This window comes from Leptidea sinapis, chromosome 26 (genome assembly GCF_905404315.1).
Source record: "Leptidea sinapis chromosome 26, ilLepSina1.1, whole genome shotgun sequence".
Lineage (NCBI taxonomy): Eukaryota > Metazoa > Arthropoda > Insecta > Lepidoptera > Pieridae > Leptidea > Leptidea sinapis.
In genome coordinates this window covers 248710-276121 of record NC_066290.1, presented here as the reverse complement: position 1 = coordinate 276121, position 27412 = coordinate 248710, and the positions used below count along the sequence as shown (strand labels likewise).

Sequence of the window (27412 nt, the reverse complement as noted above, 5' to 3'; positions counted from 1 at the left end):
TACTAATACTCGTGGAGACCATCTAATGTAATATAGTAAGTTCTAAGCTTAAACTATTAAAGAAACAAAGACTACTTTTTTTGACGCCTTTACCAGAATAGATTTTTACAAAATCATTCACGCTCGAAGTGCTTACTGACAGAGGTGGTCGCTATCTACGCTGGGCCTGTAGCACTCGCAATGTGGTAGCCGCGGCACTGCCATGTGCTACATACATACATACTGTTCTAATTATTATTGTGTTTAAAGTAAACATGAAATAAATATAAAAAAATTATGATGATGAATGATGAAAATAAATATAAATGAACACTTAGTTCATAAAATCACAAGTGTAATGCCTCAACCAGTCATCAATATTCAGACAAAAGAAAGACGTCACAACTATTTGGACTCTATATTTATTTTCAAAGTAGATAGTTAATAATAACCATTAAGACTCTGATTTATTCTTTTCCTTCTGTTTAAAAAAATATTCTCGTATATATTGTGCTAGGAACTCATTCCAAATTTTTTTCATTCATATAACTATAGTTATAATACTATAACACTTTGATGTAGATAATTATATTTTATTAAAGCTTGATTATGAACCACATCAATTGCAAATTTAATATTATGCTCATGTAAGTTGATACTCTTGGGCGTCCCGGGCTATCCTGCTAACAATCGGTAGGCCGTCATGCAAGCATTAAGATGTTATTCGCATGGTATTTGCCACTCTTATTATAACAGCTATTTGAAAGCTAAATTACCCACCGCGATGGCAAGCCTCCTGATGGAATGACACAGTATTTTATTTATTATATAGAACAATGTCTGCCGGGTCAGCTAGTAGTACATTAAATTTTTCGTGATTGTTTTACTGGCGTGAGGCGTGGACTTGAAAAGCAATTATCGATCGTCAGTGTAAGCGACAAGATACTGCTGGATATGTATAAGACTTAATAAATATCGATTCTGTTAGTTATTGGTTTTACCAGCAGTACAATTAAGTGTATGCATATAATATATATTATACTAAAGTCAGTGTGTTTATATGTCTAATGTTAGTCCAGGAAGTACCGCCACACAACGTCTATTTCTGTATTGTGGAGGAACTATAGTTCAGAATAATATTTTAGTTTGTGGTGGTTTGGTGTGATGGTGTATTTCGGCGGCAGTAAATATGACAAGTAGCATTTGGATACCTTCACGTGATCAGTGCGACGTGACACTGACTTCTGTATGTAACGTCACGCGATCGAGAATACAATAATTTAACAAGTTTTGCGTTGCATTAAATGACATTTTTGGAGCTCATTCTAGGCCGAACCAGACCAGAGCTGAGAGCATTAAGACTCCATTTGATGCTGAACATACGTCTTATAAAGTATTTTCCTTAATAATCATAATAGTTAAATTATTCTTCAAGAAGATCTTGTTATTTTTCCAAAATCTGGATTCAAATAAACAGAACTCTCAAAACAATAAATACAATGGTGGGAAAATTATAACCTAAGATTCATGCTGTGTTTATTCGTTTTATAAGTTGATAATTTTTACTTTTTGAGTAGTTGTGTCAAGTGGTTGGAGTTTCTAAATAATAAACTGCGATCTATTGATAACTGATTCCATTTTGCCGTGGTTTCTGGTAGTAACAGGTATTTATTCATGGAAGTCGTCAGTACCATTTTCTTTCACCGATGGTAAGTGATCACCACAGCCTGGAAAGAATCTTACAAAAGATATAAGGATGAGTAGGAGTCTTAATAAAACATTAATAAAATTTTATCATGTATCATAATTTATTTAAAAAAAATTAAACACATAAACACCATACTGTACAAAAAACTCGTGGCACTGGCACGGCACTGTCATGTAATGATATAAATGTAAGCAAGTGTACCATATTGGTAATACTGCTCATTCATGAACGCCAGTGCCACGAGTTTGGTCGATAACATTAACTCTTCCTAGCACAACACTTTGTCTCTTATTGAATTGTACACAATTTTACCACTGTCATATATTATTTGTAAGTCATTACATTGTGTCATTACAATTAATGCGATGTGATATTATCGTCGGCTAACTACATTTTCACTTGGAATCCAACTACCTCAGAATTTGTTATTCTATTAAACTTACTCTGTTCTCTTCTGTTCTGACTGATCGCGTTGCCTTACGGCCGTTTTCAATAAACTATCTATTCTTAGTTTAACTTACTAGAGGTAGACTAATATGTTCTATTGCACTATAACTAATAATATATATTGGACATAACTATGGATAGATAAGATCTTGTCATTAAACGGTAATATCAATACATCCGTAATTAGAGATACGTTATTGAAAACGGCCGTAAGTCGACTCGAGATGAGATTACCCGAACGATCGTTACATAGCCGAGCTAACAGCTCAGCCTCAGTTTCCATTTCAATCATAAATGTATTTGATTTTATTTCTTACACATGAGAAATATTCTCACTTTCGTGTGCCAGGAACTTTGGCGTTTTGTAAAATTACTCTAACATTATATGCATAAAATAGATTTGTTTTTCAATTATTCAATAATCTTTATTAAGTCGTATCACCAACAAACATATTTTCATACATAAAAATAACTATCAGTTTATAATATCAATAATCATGGGTTAGTCCTCAACCTTCAGTATTCTATTTTGTTTATTTATTCAACTATGTTTATGTTTTATACGGGCAATCATCAAACTACAAGTACAAGAAAAAATTAAGAGATTCGTCATACGAGTACATCACCATAGGACTATTACATAAGATGGCTTAATTTAATTTTGGTTTAATAGCCTACCTTTAATAAAAAATGTTAATCTTTTCTATAATCTAATTTACTTCGCACAACATTAAAGTACGTTTTCTAGTTTTTTCCAAAAGCCTTACCTACGTTACTAGTTAAAAACTATCGCAAGACTTATGAGCAAATAAACCTTTAAGTTGATATTGATTTAGGTGTCTCAATATTATATAATAGTACTTGAAAATAATGTATCATTTGATAGATTTATGAATCAGATTTTATTCTATTTAAATCTTAGCTCTTAATAATTTGTAACTGCTCCATTGTATGGTGTTTTACTTGCTCAATATCATAGAGTAGGGATGGATACTTACGTATTACCATTCCTAATAAAACCATATGAAATTATTTGACAAAATAATTAGTTTTATTTTATGTAGGTTATACAGCTTAATAATAATTAATTTGAAATACTTTCATTGATTTAATATGCTTAACAGAAATTTATTCAATTACAAACATTTATATCAACATAATTATAAAATGCTTATATCACCAATACATAATTGTTAGTTACGATGCTCTCATAAGCTCCAGCTTACTGAAAGTTTCCTGTTTAAATTAATAAACATTACTGAGACTAACATTAAATCTCGATATCCAATCCGTGAACCTTTAACAAAAAGAATAGCGAGTTAAATTAATTAATAAGAGTCAAGCGAATAAAAGTAGCAAAATAAACAGAAATAATTATATTGCTATTTACATTACTGGGAAGTGGGAACTAATACAATGGGTTTATTTTGAGTCGATCTTGCATGGTGTTTCCATCTAGCTGAACAAAAATGTATGTAAATATAATACATAATAATCTTGTTACTCGTACAAACAGATTATGTAATGAGCTTCCTGGCGCGGTGTTTCACATACGATACGACATGGGCACTTTCAAAAACAGCGGAAACACTGTTCTAAGAGACTGGCAATGCTCCTGTGATAGTTAGGACGGGAATATGGATGACGGGAATGTGAACATGTACGATAGTTTGTTTTCCTCTTCCTTAAAAAATTAATACCAAGCATCAAAATGTCAATTATTTATATATAGTTGTAAATATTTCAGGATTTACTGACATTATGATGGAAACTAACAGCAGGAATGATAAAGCCTCGAATCACTAATGAGATATATTTATTTTTTACTCACTAAAGAAATCGTTTACAGAGAAAATCAGTGGGTTCCTCAAATTAGAAGATTTTAAGAATAAAAGAAGACTTAAAAAAGGATTGACTAGGTAACTATGCAACTGGCGTAATTAAGAATATTTAAACTCGTGTGGTAGGTTTGAAACACAGCATGTTACTATAATGGCGATATTAAATGAACACACTGGTACAGCTACCTAACCTTAATGGTAGAAAAATTAATATAAAATTTAAAGTAAATAATTAAAATTTTTAAATTGTCAAACAAAAACATTATATACTTAGGAAACAAAATTTTAATCACTCTTATCGCACAAGACTGTGTGAACTAGGTGTCAGTGACCACGCTAGCGAGCGACTTCTAGATTTCTTACAGGTTATTTCGAAATGATATTAAGGAAAATCGATTTAATGAGTTGAAATAATGTATTAATATTTTTTTCATGATTACGGTTATGTATTTCTATCCGTGTTATGTTTATTTAATATCGCCATTGTAGTGCCACGCTGTACATGTCGTAGTAAAGAACATCGAGCCATTAAGCGGGTACGAACATGTTTCGGTACTCGTTTTTGGCTTGGAATTTGGATGTAATCGGTGTGCGGTGCGAGTGCGGTTGACATGGGGCGCCGGGCGTCAGGGAGGCAGTCAGGGAAGAACCAGGGACATGTGACCAGCCTTTCCCCGTCATATATATATATACCTATATAATAAGTAATATCATTATATATATATAATATATATACGACGATTTAAAATTCGAAATCAATTCATTTACATAGAATCTAAGAAAATATATCAAGCCCAAATAGTATTAAATACTAATAAAATTTTAATAAAGCGATTTAAATAGGCGAATATTTATTAATAAATAGTAAGGAATATTATAGCTCAATAAAGATAGTACAATTACACACTTGTTACTCGTAAATGTGGGCCAAAGATAAGAAGTAATACACACCTCTGTTAAACATATATTTAGATAGCTGAGTACGAGAGAACAAGGTCATTACAGCTGAAGTGTCCCGGACAACCGGCGGCTCGACAGTGAGAACGGCCTCGCATCTCACTCGGAGCGAGCCGCTGGCATCTGATGGCACGGAGATCCTGAGAGTACGCCACGATGAACGAAGACCCCCAGGTTGAACTGCGCTTAGTTCAGAGCGATGCCATAGCTCAGGCTGATAGAGTAACATTGATACATTAACTAATTAACTTATTAATAAAGAAAATTTCATACCAAACTGAAAAACAATATTCAAGGACTTTCAAGGGTTTTGTGAGTGGAGTTCCATATTCTAAAAAACTAAGGAATGATCAACGTTGTGTGGTTTTTTTAGGGCGATATTACATCAGTACCTCTAAGTAAAGTCTATATCGCTATATCTACGTAAAAGTCCGACAACGCTCCTGTGATTTCTGGTGTTACAACACGGCCGCTGGTGATCACTTGTCATTAACTAAACCGTGATTTCGTTATTATTCTAAAGCTCATAAAAAAGTCACAGACCTTACAGGTTTTTTATCTAAAAATCTCTCCATATAAATGGTTCCCAACAAAGTTTCCCCATTCCACATTAACTGCTTTCCACGCTCATAGACATACGATATTAAATACCTGGTTGCAGTATTTAACCGACTTACACCAATCATTTCACACAATATGCCAGCACGCATCACATAATAGCGTCCATTTTTTTTACAACAAACACCTTACTATCAAATTGGGTGATAATGTCTTGTGCTACTTGTTAATGAGATCTAAATCTAAATGGCTGTAATATCTTTTAACGACTGGTAAGATTGGATTCTACTCTACCATTCCCTACCCTGTGTAGGGTCATACCTAACATTGTCTTCTATGTTTAAATAAAAGGTTCTCCATCTGCTAATACATAATATTTGTCCTGTAGCGTTATAGTACCATTAACTATTAAAAAAATTAGGAAAACGGTTGACCCCTAAGCGCCGTCCCTGCTACTTCCCGCTAATTCCATACCTAAACGCTTCAAATTGTACTAGTGTCGATTTTGAGCTCTTCCAGCTCAAAAATATAATTAGTGTTATTTTGATCTTGGAGCTCAAAGAGGTAGCTGTTATTTGTATTTGAGCTCTTTGAGCTCAACCTTCCTTTCTTTAAAATGTCGAGATCTGATGGAAACTCGATTTTAGAAAAACAGGCTAAATCCTATTGGATTTAAAATTTTTCAATTTCTTAGTGGGAAGTTAAAATGCTATGGTATGTGCTTAATATTATAAGGTATATGGTATGTGTGTAAAGATTTTTGACGTGATAACGAAAATGTCTCTCACGTTACCGGTTCCGCCTGAGCCGAGCGTGCAAGCGAGAGCGCTGAACACGTGACACCGCTCGGCTTGCGACGGATCTTGTTGTTTGATTAATAAAAAAAAATAGCATCGGTCGGCGAGTGTAGTAATTATAGGTTATGTTACAATTTTGAATAATAAATTATTAAGGCTCGAAACAATATAAATGATCGTATTAAAATATGTTTATATGAAGTGTCCCTAAACCGACCTTACAGATAACCAATTATTTAGCACTATAGTTTTTTTACTAGTCTAGAAAGGACCACTATGTGACTTATGGTTACATATCGATGGTTTGACGTATGTTCACACCATCAATGTGACACGTATTAAAAAAAAATCCAGTAAAAATAGCAGTAAGTTTCCGTGTGACCAATTAGAGCATCGCGCGGCTGAAATTGTATCTAATAATAATAAGGTAATGTGAAACAAATATTGATAAACAAAAGGAAAAACAAAGACAATGAAAAAATTTATATTTATTGTATTCAATCTTACATCCATTGCCATGAATACAAAAAAGCGATGAACTTCAACAACCATATTCATTGCGGAGTAAACAATTAATCTTCGAACGACGATTATATCGAATTTAAAAGAACAACCTCATGTTGTAACAACGAGGCATTTTAAAAGGTCGATAATAAAGGTTTGGGATCGCTTGAACGTTAAGTATCTAATAAGGAGTCCTACTGGCAACCAAGATAAACGTTATTTCATGCTTCTATGGACTTGGCGTTTGTTAGCAAATGTATAATTAACTAATTTATTATTAGTTAAGTCAGGGTACACTTTCACATTCATCAAGATTGTCTAATCTCAATTACAATTGCCAAGTTTTAGTAACTACTCTATTTACTTCAGTTAATATTATTTTGTACTTTTTCACGATAAATATTTTTTTATAATATAGTTCATCATTCATCAGTAAACAATATGACATAACTCCGCAGATGTCGTCAGACACAGATCAAGCCTAAACTGGCAGTGGCAATATTGATATTTTATTGATATCACATTATTTTATGAGAAAAGGGAACGACACCAGCTAGACCTCTTTCTATATAGTTTTTAATCAGAAGTAAAAGCGCTTTTAATCTGCTTGTCCGCGTAAATACAACGCAGTACACTTTTGCAACTTGGGCGTTATTACATTCCTTTTTTTTATGGATAACGCTTACTATACCGCAGGAACATAACTCGTAATTAACAATAGCATATGAAGTCAATTTAACGTTACAGCAATAGATTAATTTAAATAGTATAGTTATATTAAGCCATCGTTGCAGCGCGTGTCTAATATTAGCATGATTATTTTAATATTTTTATTATTTTATATCCAATAACGTTTTCATAAATTAACTGATGTCATTCTGTAGTCAAGTATTTGTAAAGATAAACGATTATACTCACATTATAATGGAACTTCTGTGAAATAATTTCATGTATTACAATAAAAATGGTCTACAATGGTCAGCTGTTTCGCATATGATTTTCGATATCAGTCAGCATATAATATTAAGCACAGAATACTTATAGTTTATTAAGCTAGAGACACATGAGCCCAAAAACCTAACGATTTTTTTAGATCAAAGCAAAAAAATTATTGTAGATTTAAATTCGAAAAATCTGAACTTATTGACGTCAATCTATTTGTTAACGCTTTGAGTAATTTAAATAGAACCATGTGAACCAAATGAATAAGAACTCATAACGTGTTAATAATATCGGCGATAATACTCACATGTGACCCTAGCTAGTTAAACGTTACCCATTACCTAATTGAATCTTCCCGCAAAAAATATACCTCTTTGTTTTACTTACATGTTTGCCAATTTGTCTGTTTGACAACTTTTTGACATTGTCAGTGATGTATTTTCACAGACAAAACCTATGAATAAGTAATGTTATAAATATTATTATATATTAATTATATTATATTATGATACACTTAAATATGTCACCCACCTTTTGTAGCTCGTCGTTAATATACCAATTAATATCTGACGGAGGTAAAGAGTAATCTGAAGTACAATTGAGGACTATCTGGTCTCCAGGCTTCAGTAATTTCGGTGCTCCATAAATAACTGGGTCTTTATCTGGCATAGCTGCAAGAAGAAAAAACCAACTAATACTTCCAAAGTCATTTGTATGCCAAAGCAAATCCCGATGTCAAAGATCAAAAATGATTTAAGGAGCGTACAGACACCCTCTAAACTCTTTGGCTCACTTTTTGGTTGCTGAGATTTATTTATTTATTTACTGACACACCAACAGCATTACATACAAAACAATAAAATAATCATGGTCTTACATTTTTGTCACTCATTATACTTTTGGTACATAATCTGGTTTGAATGCCAGTTACTGGTGCATACACCACTCTCATTGGAAAACATTAAATTAAAAATTAAAAAAGTTTGTGAGTGTGTGTGTATGTTTGTTACGTCTTCACGCAAAAACTACTGAATGGATTTTAATGAAACTTTACAATAATATAGCTTACACATCAGAATAACACATACAATTTATAAAGATATCGTGTGTATTAACCAAAATATAACGATAAGTGTCAAGAAGAAGGAAAAAAAGCTGTAATTTGCGAGCTATTCATGTTTACATTAATTTGTTTACATTAATTTGTAAAATGTTTACATTTTACATTAATTTTGTAATTTTGACTTATCATGCCTAGGTATGCAATATCATGGTTCGTCATGCTCACTGAATGGCATTACTTGCAGCGGCGTCGTGTGCCGGGTCGTCTCCTCCTCTCAAATATGTGCGAAGGGAACGATGGCTGGTCCATGCGTCAACTCGTGAACGGGTGCTGCTTGTGCCCGATCAACCTGTTATAGTTAATGAATCATTGTATTTGCTGGATACAATTACTAATTGTGACAGTAATCACTACCACTATGTCCACCAAGCAATCCTCCAATATACGATAATTTATATTTACATATTTAATCACTTTTAAATTTTGTGATATATTTTATATTGTTTAAACACAACATATATTGGATGCAGCACCTTACAAACTAATTTGTTATGTATATTACAGCCGTTGTAAAATACTCTATTTGATTGAAAAGAGTGGCCGTTGAGTTTCTTATATTATGTTCTTCTCACGAGCTCAACTTTTTGCAAACAAAAAATTCAGTATTTTATAAGATTAAGTAAGTGAGATTTAGTAGTTTGAATATTTATAGAGACGATTCAGAACCGCTTAGTTGAAGCCTATTCGAATAAGGTTTATTGACTTTGACTGTTACCAGTACAACGCCACATTATTGTGAGAGTCAATATAAACCTGAAAGATGAAGTCGTTTTGGTGATTCTTTCGTCTGATTTTAAAAGTAAAAATGAAATTAAAATTTATAGTAATAATTTTATGCTTAAACTTTTATTATTTAAAACCGAACTAATATAATATCATTATAATAATAAGAATAATGAAGTTAACTACCGGAAATACATCATGAAGGAGGGTACAGTTGACATAATAATGCCCAATAGGGCGTGCCTTCATCCTGGTGAGTCTATCAGACATATTATTTCCGGTTGTTCTCGTCATGTCAACGGAGAGTATTTCCACAGACACAACCAAGTAGCCAGAATTATCGATCAGCAACTTGCTCTTCGATACAATATTGTGCATTTTGAAGTCCCGTATTACACGCATTCCCCGGAGCCAGTTTTGAAAAACAGCCGTGCCAATCTCTACTGGGACCGATCTATCATCACGGATAGAACAACCATTGCTATGCATTGGGTATTTATTGTTGATACCACCGTTCCGTGTGATGATAACCTTGAGAAAGCTGAGATAGACACATTGTCGAAGAACTTAGCACACGAGGTTGCAGAAATGTGGGATATTAATTCAACAATTATTTTCCCAATAGTCGTTTCCGCAAACGGTCTTATAGGAAAGAGCTATCTATCTCTCACTAAATAACTGGATTAAAGGTCAAATTAAAATTCAAATTCAAATATTTTTATTCAAAATAGGATTTATAATCACTTATTGAACGTCAAAATCTACCACCCATTCAAAAGAGACTGCCTCAGACCTGAGAAGAATGGGCGCAAGAAACTCAGCGGGCTTTTTTTTATATAAAATATGGATTACAATGTAATATCGTACAATAAACATTTATAATTAAAGAGCCTGAGGGTGTTCGCTTTAATCCCAGTCCGTGGTGTCATTAAGAAAATCGTTTATGCTATATTAACCTTTCCCACACAAACGTTTGTTTTGTACATTTTCTGGGATCATATTGTAGAAGCATATACATCGCCCAACAAAAGACTTACTAACTCGACCCAACCGAGTAGTAGGCATAACAAGTTTATGTTTGTTCCTCGTGTTAACATTATGAATGTCACAGTTTCTAGAAAATTCCTCAATGTGCTTATGAACATACACAACATTATGAAAAATGTATTGAGAAGCAACAGTCAAAATCTTTATTTCTTTAAATTTTTCTCTTAATGATTCTTTAGGACCTAGGTTATAAATCGCGCGAATAGCAATCTTCTGCAGCACAAAGATAGTATTAATATCGGCCGCACTGCCCCATAACAATATACCATAGGACATAATACTGTGAAAATAACTAAAGTATACTAATCTCGCCGTATCTATGTCAGTTAACCGTCTGATTTTCTTAACCGCATATGCTGCAGAACTAAGCCTATTCGCCAATCCTTCAATATGGGGGCCCCACTGCAATTTGGAATTAAGAGTAATGCCAAGAAATATAGCAAATTCCACTGGTTTTACCACCTCTCCATTTAATAAAATATTCGCATCTACATTTTTGACATTTGGCGCGGTGAATTTAATATATTTGGTTTTATGATTATTTAACAATAAGTTATTGGCGCTAAACCAGTACACGATGTCAGATAGAGCATTGTTTACTTCGTCATATAAAACTTGGCTTCGTTTCACTTTGAATATAAGTGAAGTGTCATCCGCAAACAATACCACCTTGTGTTTTTTTTCTACAAGGTTAGGTAGATCATTTATATAAATTAGGAAGAGGAAGGGTCCAAGAATAGACCCTTGTGGTACCCCCATACCGAGAGGAGTCCCAGGAGATCTCCTGCCATTCACCTCGACCCTCTGAATCCTATTATTTAAATATGAGATCAGAAGATCGAGTGCAGATCCTCTTATACCATAGTGGCATAGCTTCCTGACCAGCGTTGAATGTTAAACACAATCAAAAGCCTTAGATAAATCACAGAAGATACCAAGTGCATTCTGTGATTCCTCCCAGGCCTCAAAAATATTCCTGATGAGTTCAACACCTGCATCCGTAGTCGAGCGTCCCCTAGTAAAGCCAAATTGTTTTATATGAAGTAACTTATAAGTGTTAAAGTGAGTAAGCATTTGGCTTAAAATAATTTTTTCAAAAATTTTACTAAGGGTCGGCAACACCGAAACTGGGCGATAGTTATTCGGTTCAGAAGTAGTAGTAATCGGGACTCATCCCGATTTAAATATTGGTGTAATTTTACTATACTTCAGAAGGTCAGGAAACACGCCATGTTCAATACAGCTATTAAAAAGTAGTGCTAGATATAGTGCTATGACGTCAATAATAGAACTTATTTTACTTTACAGATATGCCCCATATATCAACAGTTTTTTTCATTTCTAAGGATCTGAAAGTTTTAATTATTTCTGCTGGGCTAACAACACTGAATTTGAAATTTTGTTTACATTCCTTAACATTTTCCAAAAGAAGTGACTCGGCAACACTGATGGAGGAGACAAGGGTGCTTGAGATGGAAACTGGAATGTCAGAAAAAAAATTCTCAAAAGCAGAAGCTACTTCCTGCTCAGAGTGGATTTTTATATTGTTTATTATTAGATTATATTCAAACTTGCAGTCTTTCGCTCTTCCAGATTCCCAGTTAATAACTTTCCAAGTTATTTTTATTTTATTTGAAGCATTTTTAATTATTTCTCTAATATGCATTGACTTTGCAATAGTACATACTTTCTTAAATAATGTTGAATAACTTTTCACTTGATCTCTCACTATATAGTTCATATAACCGTTGTGTGCTCCTATGAATACCAGCTGTTGCCCAGTTGTTACATGACAAGAGACCACCCGAGTTGACTATCTTTGAAGTAAATATAGAAGCAAACTCTGCTTTAATTATTTTAAATAACTTACCATACATTTCATTTGGAGTACTGTTATAATTCAAATACAAGTTTGAGAGTTTTTCTGAAACATTGCCTCTATATTTCTCCATTCGCCTATTGTTTACCGGAACAAACATAAACTTTTTAGTTGAAGTACATTTGTTCCCTTCAATATCAAAAGAGGCTAATTGACCAAAGTGGTCTGAGCTCAGTTTACTAATTATTGATTGAGAAATAGGTTTATAATTAGTAAAAATATTATCAATACAGCTTTTAGAGGTGCTGGTTACTCTAGTAGGTTCTAAGAAAATATTTGATAAATTATATGATTTAAACAAAGATTTCAATCTAATACTTGTGGTGGATTTTTCTAATAAGTTAATATTATAGTCACCACAAATCATAATATATTTTTTAGATTCTGATAATTTTGATAGAACCTCCTCCAATATAACCTAGATAGAACCTAGATAGAACCTCCTCCAAACATAATAATTGTAAAGTTATTTATTTATAACTTTACAATTATTATGTTTACTATTACTTGTACATTGTGTATTTATATTGCTAGAGGAGTCCCCTATTGTCTTATTGACTAATTTAAGTAATTTGGAACATATTCCAAACCAGAAACTAAACTATAAGACTGCTCAATAGAAGCAGTGTTAATCAAATAATTACTTTGCTCAATAGGAGCAGAGTCCAACAAGCTATTACACTGCTCAATAGAAGCAGTCAGATACAGAAGGTAGCTGTTATGGGAACGGCACGTATCGTGCGGAAGCTCCTCAGTCTGTCAGTGAATTGTAGTGAACCTACGACGGTCGGACTCTATTTTTTTCTATTTATACCTATTTATGATATGGTTTGTTGTAAATATGTTATATGTTTATATAAAATATAGTAAATAAGATGAAATTATAATGAATAATCCTACAAATATCTTACCTTTCTTGGCGTGCGTCCGTGCAGTATGTGATGTCGCTATGCCAACTTAATGGCAGGCTTGCCCTGCATGTTTCAGTATGACAACTCTCTCTGGTATCCCTACTTAAACATTTTATTGAATAAAACCTTTAGTTGCGAATGCAACAGGCAACTACTAGTATAATAATAAAACATTTATTTCGGACCAGATTCATATCTCTATTAGTAATTACTTCGAAAATGTTAATTATTTTTTTTCTAAAACTAATGTAAGTAGGTACATGAGAATTATTTTATATTGGTGTGAAGCCAAAGAAGAAAGATGGATGTATCTTTGCTAAAGGGGGGTGTCCCACCGATCTGCAAAGACAATCAGGAGAGTGTTGGTACAGCCGCGGACTCGAGCGAGCAGAGATGTTTTTTGTTATAATGGCGGCGAAACCATCAATGGATGCCTCAATTATACTTGGCATATAACAAATAACTACAGTACTTTTGTACTTATACAAACAAATTTATAATCAAAACAAATAAATAAATCGATATTTCTTATGACACCAGAGATTGACCATAGTGCAACTAACTTCAGGCTATTGAAATAATTAATGCAAGGAAATTTTATAAGAAACAAAGCAATGGAAGAAGTCCGTTTAGTTTCTTGCGCCCGTTCTTCTCAAGTATAATCATTTTCGAAATGGGTAACTTTTGAAGTACAATGAGTGATTTTAGTTAATTTGAATCGTTCTATTCAGATAAGGCCAATGGTCAGTCTACCCACTGGAAATAGCTAAGAGTATATACAAATAAAATTGAAAACAAAATTTTACGAAAGATGCGGGACTCGAACCCACGACCTCTTGCGTTCCATGCGAGCGCTCCTTCCAACTGAGCCAACCTTTCGAGTAACGTATCGTTTATGAAATCTTGTATGCTTTGTTCAACTCTTAGGTTGTGACTTCATCTACAGGATCTACTTTGTGATAACCTGCTCAACCCCAATATTTGCATATTAGAAAATTCACTTGATATATAGCTCTTTCAGTTTTATTTGTGAAATAAATCCCAGAAGTGAAGGTTATCACCTTTTACAAACATAACAAATTGTTAAGCGCATATATTTCCGGAAAAATATAATACATAAGATATCCTCTATTTGCCATAGAGGATATAGAATTTATCCTATATTGCATTTGAATAATCTCAACCAAATTATAAGCCTGTTGAGATTATTCGTATTAGTTATATATATTATGTGCAATAGCGAATAATACATCTGTTAATACGTCTGAGGAGACATGAACGGATGCGATAATTACTGCAATCTGAATGCCCACCTCATCTCACCTCGCTGACCAGGCATGACGTAGCAATTGCACCCATCAATAACAGGAAATTCGGAATACTCAGTTCCGCTCCATTGATTCTACCCTGTTATAATTTATCAGAGAATTTGTTCTATATCGCCTATTATGACTCCAGTTTTTAACCCTTGACGGACAACGTTATTATACGACTTACGTAATCCTATATCTAAGGGCACTGTGGTGAGTGATTTGTAGTGATTATCTTATCTTATATTTAAAGTAAATTATCTTCTTAATTTGCACACGCATCAAGGAGCGATGGCAATGACAATAATTTTATTTCTCATTCTTGCATGTTAACCAGGATCACCAGGGTAATTAAAGGAATTCGATACATGTAGGATATAAGACGAATTCGAGCCTTTTAATACTCAGTACTTCGATGCTGTTTTTAATAACCTCTTTGTAGGCACAATTCATTCTTAATTTTACCAACAAATATTGAACACATATCACAGCTTGTGTTACAATAAAATATTATGGTAAAAAAAACGGCTACATAAAGAAAATAAATTTTAAAAGGACATAGTAGTATTCATTTAATTTCTCCTGATTGTTTTTATCTCTTATAGATGCATCACCAACAAAAGGAATATAATTTTCAATATAATGTAATATTATGTTAGTACTAATTTAATTTACCTTGTCAGAACTTGTGCAACAATAAATAAATAAACACTGCACATATATTACCTAAAGCCTTAACCTAAGTTTTTTTTTGCGCACACCCTCATCTACAACTTTCATTTCATTCAAACTTTACCAACAAGGCTCCTACCAAAAAATTAAAGGCAATAACTGATAAATAAAAATTTGCTCAAGATTCAGAGCAAGGCTGTAAAAATTAACACATAAATTATACTTATAGTAAAATTCAGGTTTTATGATCATATTATTTATTCTTGAAATTTTACTTTGTAAATGATCTTAACTTCACCGAATAAACAAGAACATTTACGTTCAGACATCGCTAAACTAAATGCTACAATGGCAACGAAAACAGATTCAAAAACTAGTAAGGACCGAAAGATTTCAAAAAAATCTCAAAATGTGCCTTGCCGTGAACAATCGCATGTAATACTAAGAAAAAGAATACTGTCAACAATGGAACCTAAAATAATAACCAAAACTTCGTCACCAGAAAGCAAGATCGAGAGAATATTGTCTTTTACGACATGATGCCGATATAATTTCGGAATCTGATGATTCCCATGTCTCTTTCTATTCACCTATTTTATCCGGGAATCCTGAACTGTCACCGGAACAACTTTCAAGGAGCGTTGACTTGACAGCAAATGATAATATAACAATGAAAGATATGCAAGATGACATGGAAAGAATACTATCTGACCATGCCTGTACTCAAAACGAATTGGAAAATACAATCCTAGAAAACAATAACCTTAAAAGACAAATAAATACCTTAAGAAGAGAAAACGATATATAAACGATATATGGAGAAACTTTGCCTAACCCCTACTTCATCAGCCAAAAAATGTGACAGCGTTAAGAAAAAGAGGCGCTCAATACAGTCTATTGACTTATTCTCGACAGTTACTCCTCCTAGATCAAGTTTACCGCAAAACAATAAGTTTAATAATATAATAGTTTTACAACAAAATATAATAAATTTATAACAAAAACTCATGAATGCAGAAAAAGAAATTAAATGCTTAAATCAGGAAATGGAGAAAATGAAAATAAAATTGCAGAACACAAAAATTTACATACACACTACAGAGTATACCGAGCCCAAATGTAAATTATGCTTGGTAAGCAGCAATAAAAGAAACAAAATAACTCAAATATGCGAGAATACCTTCGACAAAGTTAATAATTATTGCCACTACATATCCCCATACGCAGGGATACGTCAACTAACTTGTAATATTGATAAAAAACTGTGAGTTTTGGTCCCGAACATTATTGCGTAGTATTAATTGGTGAAAGCGACTTTAGATCCTCAAATAAATAATTATCAGACACAATTATGTAGACACAATAACCGATAGGAGAAAGAACCTACAATCCATAAAAAATACGAATGTTATCATATGTCTACCTACATTCCAAGTTGGTCCACACAATACGATATTCAATAAAAGAATAGAAGCCTTCAACGCTCTTTTTTATAAAGACATACAAAGACACGATTACGCCTATGTTTTAGACTAAAATTTAAACTTGACATATGTGATCACCACATGTTCTCTGGAAAACAGGGATCTCTGAACAATACTGGGATGAAAACACTGATGACTGATATTAAGAATCTCATAAAAGAAATCGATTTCAGTGGAATAAAATACGCAACAGAACTAAATGACGATATACATATAAACAAAGATATAACTCACGAAATAAATACCACAGTAAATACACATAAAGCATTGAATGAGACACTAGAAAATAACACGTTTTTTCATTAATAATTACATACATATACTACACCAAAATATTTCAGTCCTAGTTACAAAATCGGCCTTACTGACTTTACACATGCAATAGAACTTAGTAAGAAGATAAGTAAATTCTCGTCGATAAGCTTTCAAAAGTCGCTAATAGACAAACTGTTCTGACAGCGTATCATGGATTTGTTGTATCCAACTTACGATACGGCATAATTTTCTAGGGGAACTCATGCGAAAAAGATATAATTTTTAAGCCCAAAAGAGCTGCATTAGGTCAATGTGTAGTCTTAAAATAACGAATAGTTGTTGAGGTCAAAGTAAGAATTTTGAGATGATATAAATATCTATGAAATAGCATTATTTGTTAAAACTAACCCTGATACATTTGTCGGAACATCTGAAATCCACATTATAAATTTGAGAAGCAAGAATAGATTACGTTTACATGGCAGTAACACAGCTTCTATGTATAATAGTGTTCTTGAAATGGCGCCGAGAATATGTAACAAGATACCTACACATATCACAGAACTCAAGTTGACGTGTTTTAAAAAGAAACTATTTAATCTCCTACTGATAAAATCGTACTATCCCATAAAATACTTCTTTTCAGATACAACACTCAATTAACACTTTTTTGAAATATCATTGTACTTAATTTAATTACTTTTTACCAATTTATTTCAAAATGTTCAATTATTGATATGTATATCAATTAACTGTCATTGTGTATATATACATATATACAATGACATATATTGTTTGACTTGTTAGTAATTACTATTTGTACGCCACAGCATGCGGGCAAGGAATGGAGAACTATTATTGTGATTTGTAACATCTATGTATACCCATGACATGACCCTATACATGACAAATGAATGGTCTTATCTTATCTTATCTTAAAATATTTTTGAATTTTTGAGTACGAAAAGATAGGTATGTAAAATTGGGCGACTGGCGCTGGGCTTTAACCCCGGAAATATACGCAATGTGGTCTACATTGCGTATATTTCAACAGCACATTTATTTTATACCTTACATTACTGATCATCTATCAACAATTCCGGTTGATAATTGTATCAACTAATGACCCAAATACCCAAGTAGTCACTAGTATATTGATACTAGTGACTACTCTGGACTAGAATCACTTTTAGTGGTACCTTTTGCGATCTTCCTAGTCGCTCCCTATTGTACATAAGTAACCAGTATCTTACCTACAACAGTCATGTGTTTAGTTTCCCTCGCTATCATAAACTTGGGTCCTTCTGTTGATATCTCGCAGCTGTAGGCGGCCCGTGTCGCTTCCGGCGCGGGCATCACTCGCACCAGACACCAATCACTCTCACACTCCCCGCCTTCAACCATCACGCCGGTCACGTTGAACAAACGTATCTGAGGCTGGTTGAAAAACGATTATATTTAAAAAAAAAAATAAGACGCAACAATATTGAGCAAGACTTTGCTCAATATTGTTATCAAAAGAGGGCCAACCTGTCTATTTTCCACTCAGTCATTAGAGTCATTAGACTCTATTAAGACATAAAATTCAGTAGCAGATTTTACTCAAAAATATATTTATGTAAAATCATTCTGCTTTACGAGCAAAAAAGTAGAGTAAAATATTATGATCCAATTTTTAACAATGTAATGTCACTTATGAACAAAATTTACACATTATGATCATAAATCATGGTCATCATAGGTCATGATCAAACGTTTACGACTTCTATATAAAGATAAATTTAAATTAATAATGAGTACTCTTGTTTAGTAAACTGTACTATTAACTTTGCCCTCTTTGAAATCAGAAAGTGGTATCATTAAGAAAATTGTTTATGCTATACTAACCTTTCCCACATAAACGTTTTTTTCTTTTTAATTTCGTAACTTATTTGTTTTTTTTTTCATTTTCTGGGATCATATTGTAGAAGTCTCGTACATTGAAGAACTCGATTTTACCGAATAGTTAATTTTTTTATCCGCATTAGCTGCAAAAGTAAGCCTATTCGCCTATCCTTCAATATGGGCGCGATTGCAATTTGGAATCAAGAGTGAATCAAGTGCCAAGAAATATAGCAGACTCCACTGGTTTTACCACCTCTTTGTATAATAAAATAATCGCATCGACATTTGGCGCAGCAAATTTCATATATTTAGTATTATAACTATTTAAAAATAAGTTATTGCCGCTAAGCCAGTTCACGATGTCAGATAGAACATTGTTTACTTCGTCATATATAGCTTTACTTGTTTTCACTTTGAATATGAGAGTGTCATCTGCAAGCAATACCACCTTGTTATTTTTTTTTACAAGGTTAGGTAGATCATTTATATAAATTAGGAAGAGGAAGGGTCCATTAATAGACCCTTGTGGTACCCTCATACCGAGAGGAGTCCCAGGAGATCTCCTGCCATTCACATCCCGACCCTCTGAATCCTATTATCTAAATATGAGATCAAAAGATCGAGAGCAGATCCTCTAATACTATAATGACATAGTTTCCTGACCAATGTTGAACACAATCACAGATAAATCACAGAAGAATTCCTCCCAGGCCTCAAAAATATTCCTGATGAGTTCAACACCTGCATCCGTAGTCGAGCGTCAAGCCAAATTGTTTACTAGAAGTATCTTTTAATTAGTGTTAAAGTGAGTAAGCATTTGAATTAAAAAAAAAATTCCAATATTTTTATTAAGGGCGGCACCGCCGAAACAGGACGATAGTTATTCGGGTCAGAAGTGAGTCCAGATTTAAATATTGGTGTAATTTTACTATATTTCAGAAGGTCGGTAGGTCTGTAGGAAACACGCCATGTTCAATACAGCTATTTAAAACTAGTGCTAGATATGGTGCTATGACGTCAATTACTTAACTTTTTATATAAAGAGATATGCCCCATATTATATCAGCGGTTTTTTTTTCATTTTTAAAGATCTGAAAGTTTTAATTATTTTTGAAAGTGTAACACTGATTTGGAAAACTGTAAATCTCTCTCTCTGTGAAATCTCACATAATAATACAAAACGTATAACAAAGAAAATCAAGGAAAATAATTTTAGTCAGCTCACAACTAGCGAAGATAGCGAACAAACTATAATATATCGTTCAGAATAATTTGTTACCCTCAGGGCTGTACTCTTGGGATACCCACGTCTTACAAAATAACCACATTAACCTTTCTAATATCTGTAGAAATATTTCATAGTTTACTATAATAACACATTAACCATTCAACGAGTGCAGTAGCACTCTGATTATTTGTATACAGAAGCTCTTTTATGCAAAAAGGATTAAAATAACTTGCATGAGTTCCTTAATTTAATTAAGCATACATTATTACGAGTATTACACTGGAACTTGTATAATGGACACAAAGCAACATAAGAGAGTGAACTTTTCGAAGTTTTTTCAATATCTTCATTACAAATTACCTGTTGCGAGGGGTTGTATCTGAATATCTCGTGCAGGTCTCGATACCACTTGACAGAGTGCAGCTTGTGGTCGTCCATTCTGAAGTGACAACTCAGCTCGGCCGCCCGCCGGGGGTCGGCGTACAGCGGCACCTTCACCTGAGTGATCTTGTACGCTGACGTCTCCGCTGGAAATAAAATTAACTTAAATTATTTAACCTAAAGCGGAGGAAACATGCATCACTCGGTGATGGATACATATTTGTTCCCTTTGGGGTTTCGACGATGGGTCCTTGGGGTTCATCGGCACAAAAACTCATAAAAGAGCTATCCAGGCGTCTAACCGATTTAACAGGTGACCCAAGATCTGGTACGTACCTCTAAGGATAAGTTTGGCTATACAAAGAGGTAACGTTACCAGCTTCATGGGCACCTTACCTGCCGATAGCGTTCTTAATGATATTTTTTATTATTTTATTTGTAATTAATTAATTTTGTTAGATTATTTAAGTTTTATTTTATTATTTTTTATATAAATAGCGTTATTAATTATTAAGTCATATGTAAATAATTTGAAAAATAAAAGATTAATATACTTAAATTATTATTCGATCAATAATGATCGTGTTTTATGATTCTAATAAGTTTATGATTTTAAATAGACTCTAGTTGTTGTTTTGTTTATATTCGACGTCAAAAAGAAGGAGATATACAATTCGATTGTTTGTGATTTATATGTTTGTTACCTCATATCTCCGTTTAGGATCGATTTGAAATATGTAAGAAGCAGGTTATATGTAAAGTAATGCAAGAGTTTAAATTAAAAAAAAAACGATGCGATTAAATTATAATTAATTCAATACTAATAATATAATTCGATCAATCGATATTGATCAGTATTTCTTCGTTATTTTTAACCGACTTCCTAAAAGGAGGAGGTTCTCAATTCGTCGGTATGTTCTCTTTTTATGTTTGTTGTTACCTTAAAACTTTCGAGTGGGTGACCGATTGAAATAATTATTTTTTATTTGAAAGCTGGTGCTTCCTGTGTGGTTCCATTGTAATTTGGTCCAGATCTGATAATGGCATCTATGAGAAAACCATAAAAGTCTATAATTTTCTATACGTGTGTGGACGACAAATTTTCGAATAACTCAATATCGCGCCAACCAATTTTGATGATTATTTGGAGTTTGGTTGGTTTCCAATTACGGAATCCATTACAAAGTAACGGAACTCTTCAATTCTTGGGAGCAAATTAACGATACTTGGCCGAATCTTTTTTATACTATTAGGATCTTTAAGTTATATACCACAACGTAGTTATGGTCAAGTAATTGTCGTAGTCGAATATGATGATCAATGGAACTCTTTAACGACTTACAGTAAGGGTGCGATCTTTGGCAGAATTTCTAGCTGTCTGTAATCAAATTGCAAAACGCTTACGTTCATTGCTGCATTGCAAAAATTTAGTATATGTACACATATTTAGACAAATTGCTAGTTAGTGTAATTCAAATTCACTAAAAATCCAAAAAAAAAAAAAACAATCGATTTCAAAAAGGCTATTCCAAAACAATTGATATTTTATGCACTGAAAAGTATAAAAATAATTGCGTTTTTTATACAATCTAATTAATTAATCTAATTCAAGTTACGATTATTGTATTTTTTGAGGTCGGTGTCAGCCATGATAGGTTTGTAACTACATATTACATAGTTAAAGGTGAGATGTTCTTGAGTCGCACGCACGACTTGAGGAGGCGAGAGCGAGGCCGCGGCGGGAAGACACCGATTCCAAAAATAACAATAATCGTAACTAGAATTAGATTAATTAATCCAATAAAGTGACTTGATGATGAACTTCGAATGATTTAAATTATTAACTACTTTTAACCTAAACTATACACATTATACAATTATTATAGGATGACATGTACCTTAATACTGACATAATCATTCATACCTACCTGTTTTATGATAGATTATCAGAAATCGTAAAGAAAGAAAGTTTATCATACTGCCATACTCATTCATGCCTACCTGTTTTATGATAGATTATCAGAAATCGATCTGTGGTGACTACGAGGAAATTTCAATTCAGCCGTAAGATTGGAAACCACCTGTTTCCTGTGTTTGTTTCCTTTGAAACAACGAAAACAAAATTACCAAGTTTCTATCACTTAGTATTAATAGAAACGTGATTGTTTTCCAAAACACAAGCACAATTTGGAATTATAACTTTTCAAGTAGAATTCCAAATATTTAACTCATTTTTGAACTACCCATATTATGCGTACTTAGGATTTCTTATATTATATTACCACAGATCAGGGATAGATATAAGTATCTATCCCATTTACATAATTCGCGTATAGTATAGGGTAATGAGGGTATCCTATTTAATATCAGTGACTTATCAAAATGAAATATAGTTTTAATGAATAATATGCTAAACATATCGGTTTTATTAACTTAATTTATTCGCCTTAAAGGTCGGGAATGTATGCAACACATCTCTGTTGTATGTGTCTATTGTAGTTGTTTTCACTTTCTTTCAGGTGAGGAATTAACCTGTAGTCATTAATATTAAAAAAAAAACACTCAAATCGTCATAAGAATCTGAAACAAGCTGAGCTGCGTTATTACTTACTTTATAGTTGTCTAAGTTGAAACTAGTGCAGTTCCAAGCTACGTACTCTTTAAAAATTTGATATTTGACATGAGGCATAGATAGGTACTTAAAAAACAGTCCATTTGACGACCTGTATAGCCGAGTGGTTAGCGATCCTACCTACTAAGCTAGAGGTCCTGGGTTCGAATCCCGGTAGGTGCAAGCATTTATATGATAAATATAGATGTTTGTTTCCGTGTCATGGATGTTTAAATGTATTTATGTATGTTTATATGAATTTATGTATGTTTAAGTAAGTATATTGTATTAAATATATCATTGTCTTGTAACCCATAACACAGGCTATATACGCTTAACTTGGGGCAAGATAATTTGTGTAAATTTATGTCAATATTATTATTATTATTATTATTTTGTGATTCACCCAGGCAATTCGTTATGCAATAAACATTACTTTTTCCAACAATTAAGTTCAATTTATCCTTTGGTGATACAACGTGGAAATGTATCTAAATTCTTGTATGAATTGAAAGTTTAATTGACGTGAGAAATATGAAAGCTTACAACATCATTAGTTAGTAGGTTGGCTTCAGTTCAATGAATCGTAGGCCTTTGTTGAGCACAATATACAAGCAACACAGAAACCTACTTATATTTCTGCTGTGCTCGCTAGCAATAAACATCTACGTACCGTGTAAGTAAATTTTCTGGTGTTATCGCCGCACTGTGTAATCGACCTTAATCCGTTTGAGCAGTAACCGTGTAACCTAATTACAATAATACTCGAAGCAATTATTCTTTTCCCCACAAACGACAACTTCATGAATTAAAATATTTGAAAATGCTTTCGCCTGCAATTTCGTTTGCTATAGAGACATAATATAGTAGTAAACTAAATAAACTAAACGTAAGAACAAAATATTATTCTTAACGAACTTCAAAAAAGGTGGAGGTTCTCAATTCGTCGGTATGTTCTTTTTTATGTATTACCTCAGAACTTTTATTTTTTTTTAATTGAAATAAAAATGGACGAATAACTAAATATCGCGCCAACCGATTTTAATGATTCCTTTTTTTTTGGAAAGGGTATACTTATGAGAGTTTGGTTAGGTTCTGATAATATGGTTCCATGACAACGTAACGGAACTCTCCAAATCTTAAGAGCAAATTAAGGAAACTCGGCCGAATCTTTTTTATGCTATCCGGATATTTGGGTCACCTACCGTAACGTCGTTAAGGTCAAGTAAGAGTCGTAGTCAAATATGATGATCGAAGGAACTCCTTAACGACTTACAGTAAGAGTGCGATCTGTGGCAGGATTTCTTACAGTCTGTAATCAAATTGCAATGCGATTACGTTCACTGCTGCATTTTTGGGGTGAATGTCAGCCAAGGTAGGTCTGAAGCTATATAATAAACATAGTTGTAGGTGACTTGTGCTTGTTTCGCACGCGCGATGTGACAAGGAGAGAGGCGAGGGTGGGGCCGCCTGGTGCTTCCCGAGTGGTCCCATTGTAATTTGGTTCAGATCTGACAATGGAATCCACGAGAAAACCATAAAAGTCTTAAATATTGCTATACATACGTATAGCAAAGTGGATGATAAATTTATGAATAACTCAATATCGCGCCAACTGATTTCGATGATTCTTTTTTTACTGGAAAGCATATACTTCAAAGATAGTTTGGTTAGGTTCTGATTACGAACTCCATGACAAAGTAACGGAACACTCTCTGTAATCAAATTGCAAAGTACTTACGTTCATTGCTGCATTGAAAAATTTACTATATTTAGACATATTTAGACAAATTGTTAGTTAGTGTACTTCCAATTCACTAAAAATCATAAATTAAAAAAAAAATTAACAAAAAATCAACCGCCCTCAAAAACACTATTACAAAACAATAGATATAATGTGCACTAAAAATTATAAAAATAATTGCGTATTTTTATACAATCTAATTAATTAATCTAATTCTAGTTACGATTACTGTAATGTTCGGAGTCAGTGTCATCCAAGATAGGTTTGTTACTACATACATAGTTATAGATGAGATGTGCTTGAGTCGTGAGGAGGTGAGAGGCGAGAGCGGGTTGCAGCGGAATGACACCGATTCCAAAAATAACAATAATCGTAACTAGAATTAAATTAATTAATTAGATTGTATAAAAATACGCAATTATTTTTATACTTTTTAGTGCACATTATATCTATTGTTTTGGAATACTGTTTTTGAAGGCGGTTGTTTTTTTGTTAATTTTTTTTTATTAAAATGTTGCTAAATTGTAAAAATATTCTCATCGGTAATCAAAACTTTTCTGTGACCTCCAATTGCGTACCGCTTCAGTAGTTGTTTCTATTTAACCACCCTATTTTTTTTAATTATCAGTTAAGAAATGACCAGCGACATGGTTCTGGGTGCTATCTTCATCTCCCGAGATAAAATCTTTTACTTTCGGACAGGATTCCTTCGAATGCTTTCCCTTACTGCTTTGACCACCTTTTTCTTACAAACACTACGTGGACGGCCAGATCTTTTTCTGTCACAAACAGAGGAGGTCTCATTGTACCTATTAATAGTTCGGTACACAAACATTTTACTAATACCAAGCGTTAGGAGAGTTTTAAAAATTGCATTTGGCTCCATACATACTTTGTGTAATACAATCACATCGGTTCTCTTTATCTATTTTAATATCACTAAATATTATACAACATATTGGCGCCAAAGTGAGAAAACTCAATGAACAATCATATAAAAATGACAGATTCCAAATTCAAATGTAGTATCTTGTTTATTTTTAATTGTAGCAGTATGGATTATGTATATTACACAATAAAGTTGTTCGAACACTTGGACGGCTGGACCGATTTTTGTGATTGTCTATGTTGTTGGATTTGTCTTTGTCTCGAGTAGCAGAGTAATAAGTAATAATTAAAATATTTAAAAAAATCGAGGAAAGAATAAAATATTTCCATTCGTTTAAAATCATTATGGCGATGAATATTCTAGAGGCTTATCTTTTTTTTATGAAAAAGGAGGACAAACGAGCGTACGGGATGGGTCACCTGGAGTTAAGTGATCACCACTCTCTTGCAACAACAGAGAAATCACAAAAGCGTTGCCGGCATCTATCTCTGGATCTATTGAACCAATTTTGAAAATTCTGTTACCGATTATAGAAAACCACATTTGTTGTATCATATATATATGCTTAATATAAATCCGATAAAGTTAAAGCCGTTACGTAGTAATTGGATTTGTAAAGTACGTCGGAGAGAATATAGCCGAACACTAAATATAATTTATATGGCAAAACAACGTTTGCCGGGTGAGCTAGTAATATATAAAGTTCATATATTATTTAAATTCAAAATTTATAATTTTTATTCTGTGGTTGAAATGGCGGCAGCAAGTGTTACACATTTTTGGCTGCTAATCGAATGTTTGTCATTCGTAGGTTATGCTACATCACTACGAATTACATATTTGCTACGCGATGGCGTAGTGCCGTAGATTATAGGAACAATAATATTTTACATAAAAGAAACATAAAGAAATCAACCTTCATACAGCCAACGATAACCATCAAGAACACGAACCGTAGTAACAATATAGTTTAATGTTTTATTTAAATCTTATATAATTTATACGTCTACCTATCTAGTTGGCTCTATAGCCAACCGACGAAACGGGCCAGGTTTATCACTTTACTGTGCGTGCATTGCTCAAAATAGAGTCAAAGACTATTTAGATTTTATTATTTTGAAGCAAAAAGGTGGAATTGTGGATGCTGGCTACGAGCCAGTCGTCTCAGCTTCGATAATTTAAGGCTCTTCTTTCACGTCCTTGTCATATCCGCGCTATTAAACCTGTCGGGAGGATACCAAGATTATACTTCGGAATCATAAAAGTAACTTAGAAAGTATACTTAAGTAAAAAGAAATTTGGTATCATTATTATTACGACAAACAAACATATTCCAAAGGCTTAGTTGTAAATATTATAATAATGTAGTAAATGTTACGAGACATACTTTGTAACTAGTCTTCATATCATATATTTTATCTATATCTTCATAACACATATAAAATTTATGTATTTGAAATGTGTGTCAGTTTAAGCACATTTTATGTTATAATATTTGGGATATAATTTTAGTTCTTATGTGTTTTAAACTTTTGTAT

The 27412-nt window shown here is 33.0% G+C and overlaps 1 protein-coding gene across 1 annotated transcript in view; it reads right to left on the bottom strand.

Moving 5' to 3' along the window:
- Window positions 1-1960: 1960 nt before the first annotated feature.
- The window catches only part of LOC126972310 (uncharacterized), a 31359-nt gene continuing 5907 nt past the window's right edge, over window positions 1961-27412 (bottom strand). Inside the window, exons 2-6 of the mRNA XM_050818969.1 lie at window positions 20610-20776; window positions 18391-18574; window positions 8265-8404; window positions 4927-5146; window positions 1961-3431 (exon numbers count right to left, since the gene is read on the bottom strand). Of these exons, the coding sequence (XP_050674926.1) occupies window positions 3343-3431; window positions 4927-5146; window positions 8265-8404; window positions 18391-18574; window positions 20610-20776 (800 nt within the window). The 3' untranslated portion in view covers window positions 1961-3342. The remainder of the gene's footprint in view (window positions 3432-4926; window positions 5147-8264; window positions 8405-18390; window positions 18575-20609; window positions 20777-27412) is intronic.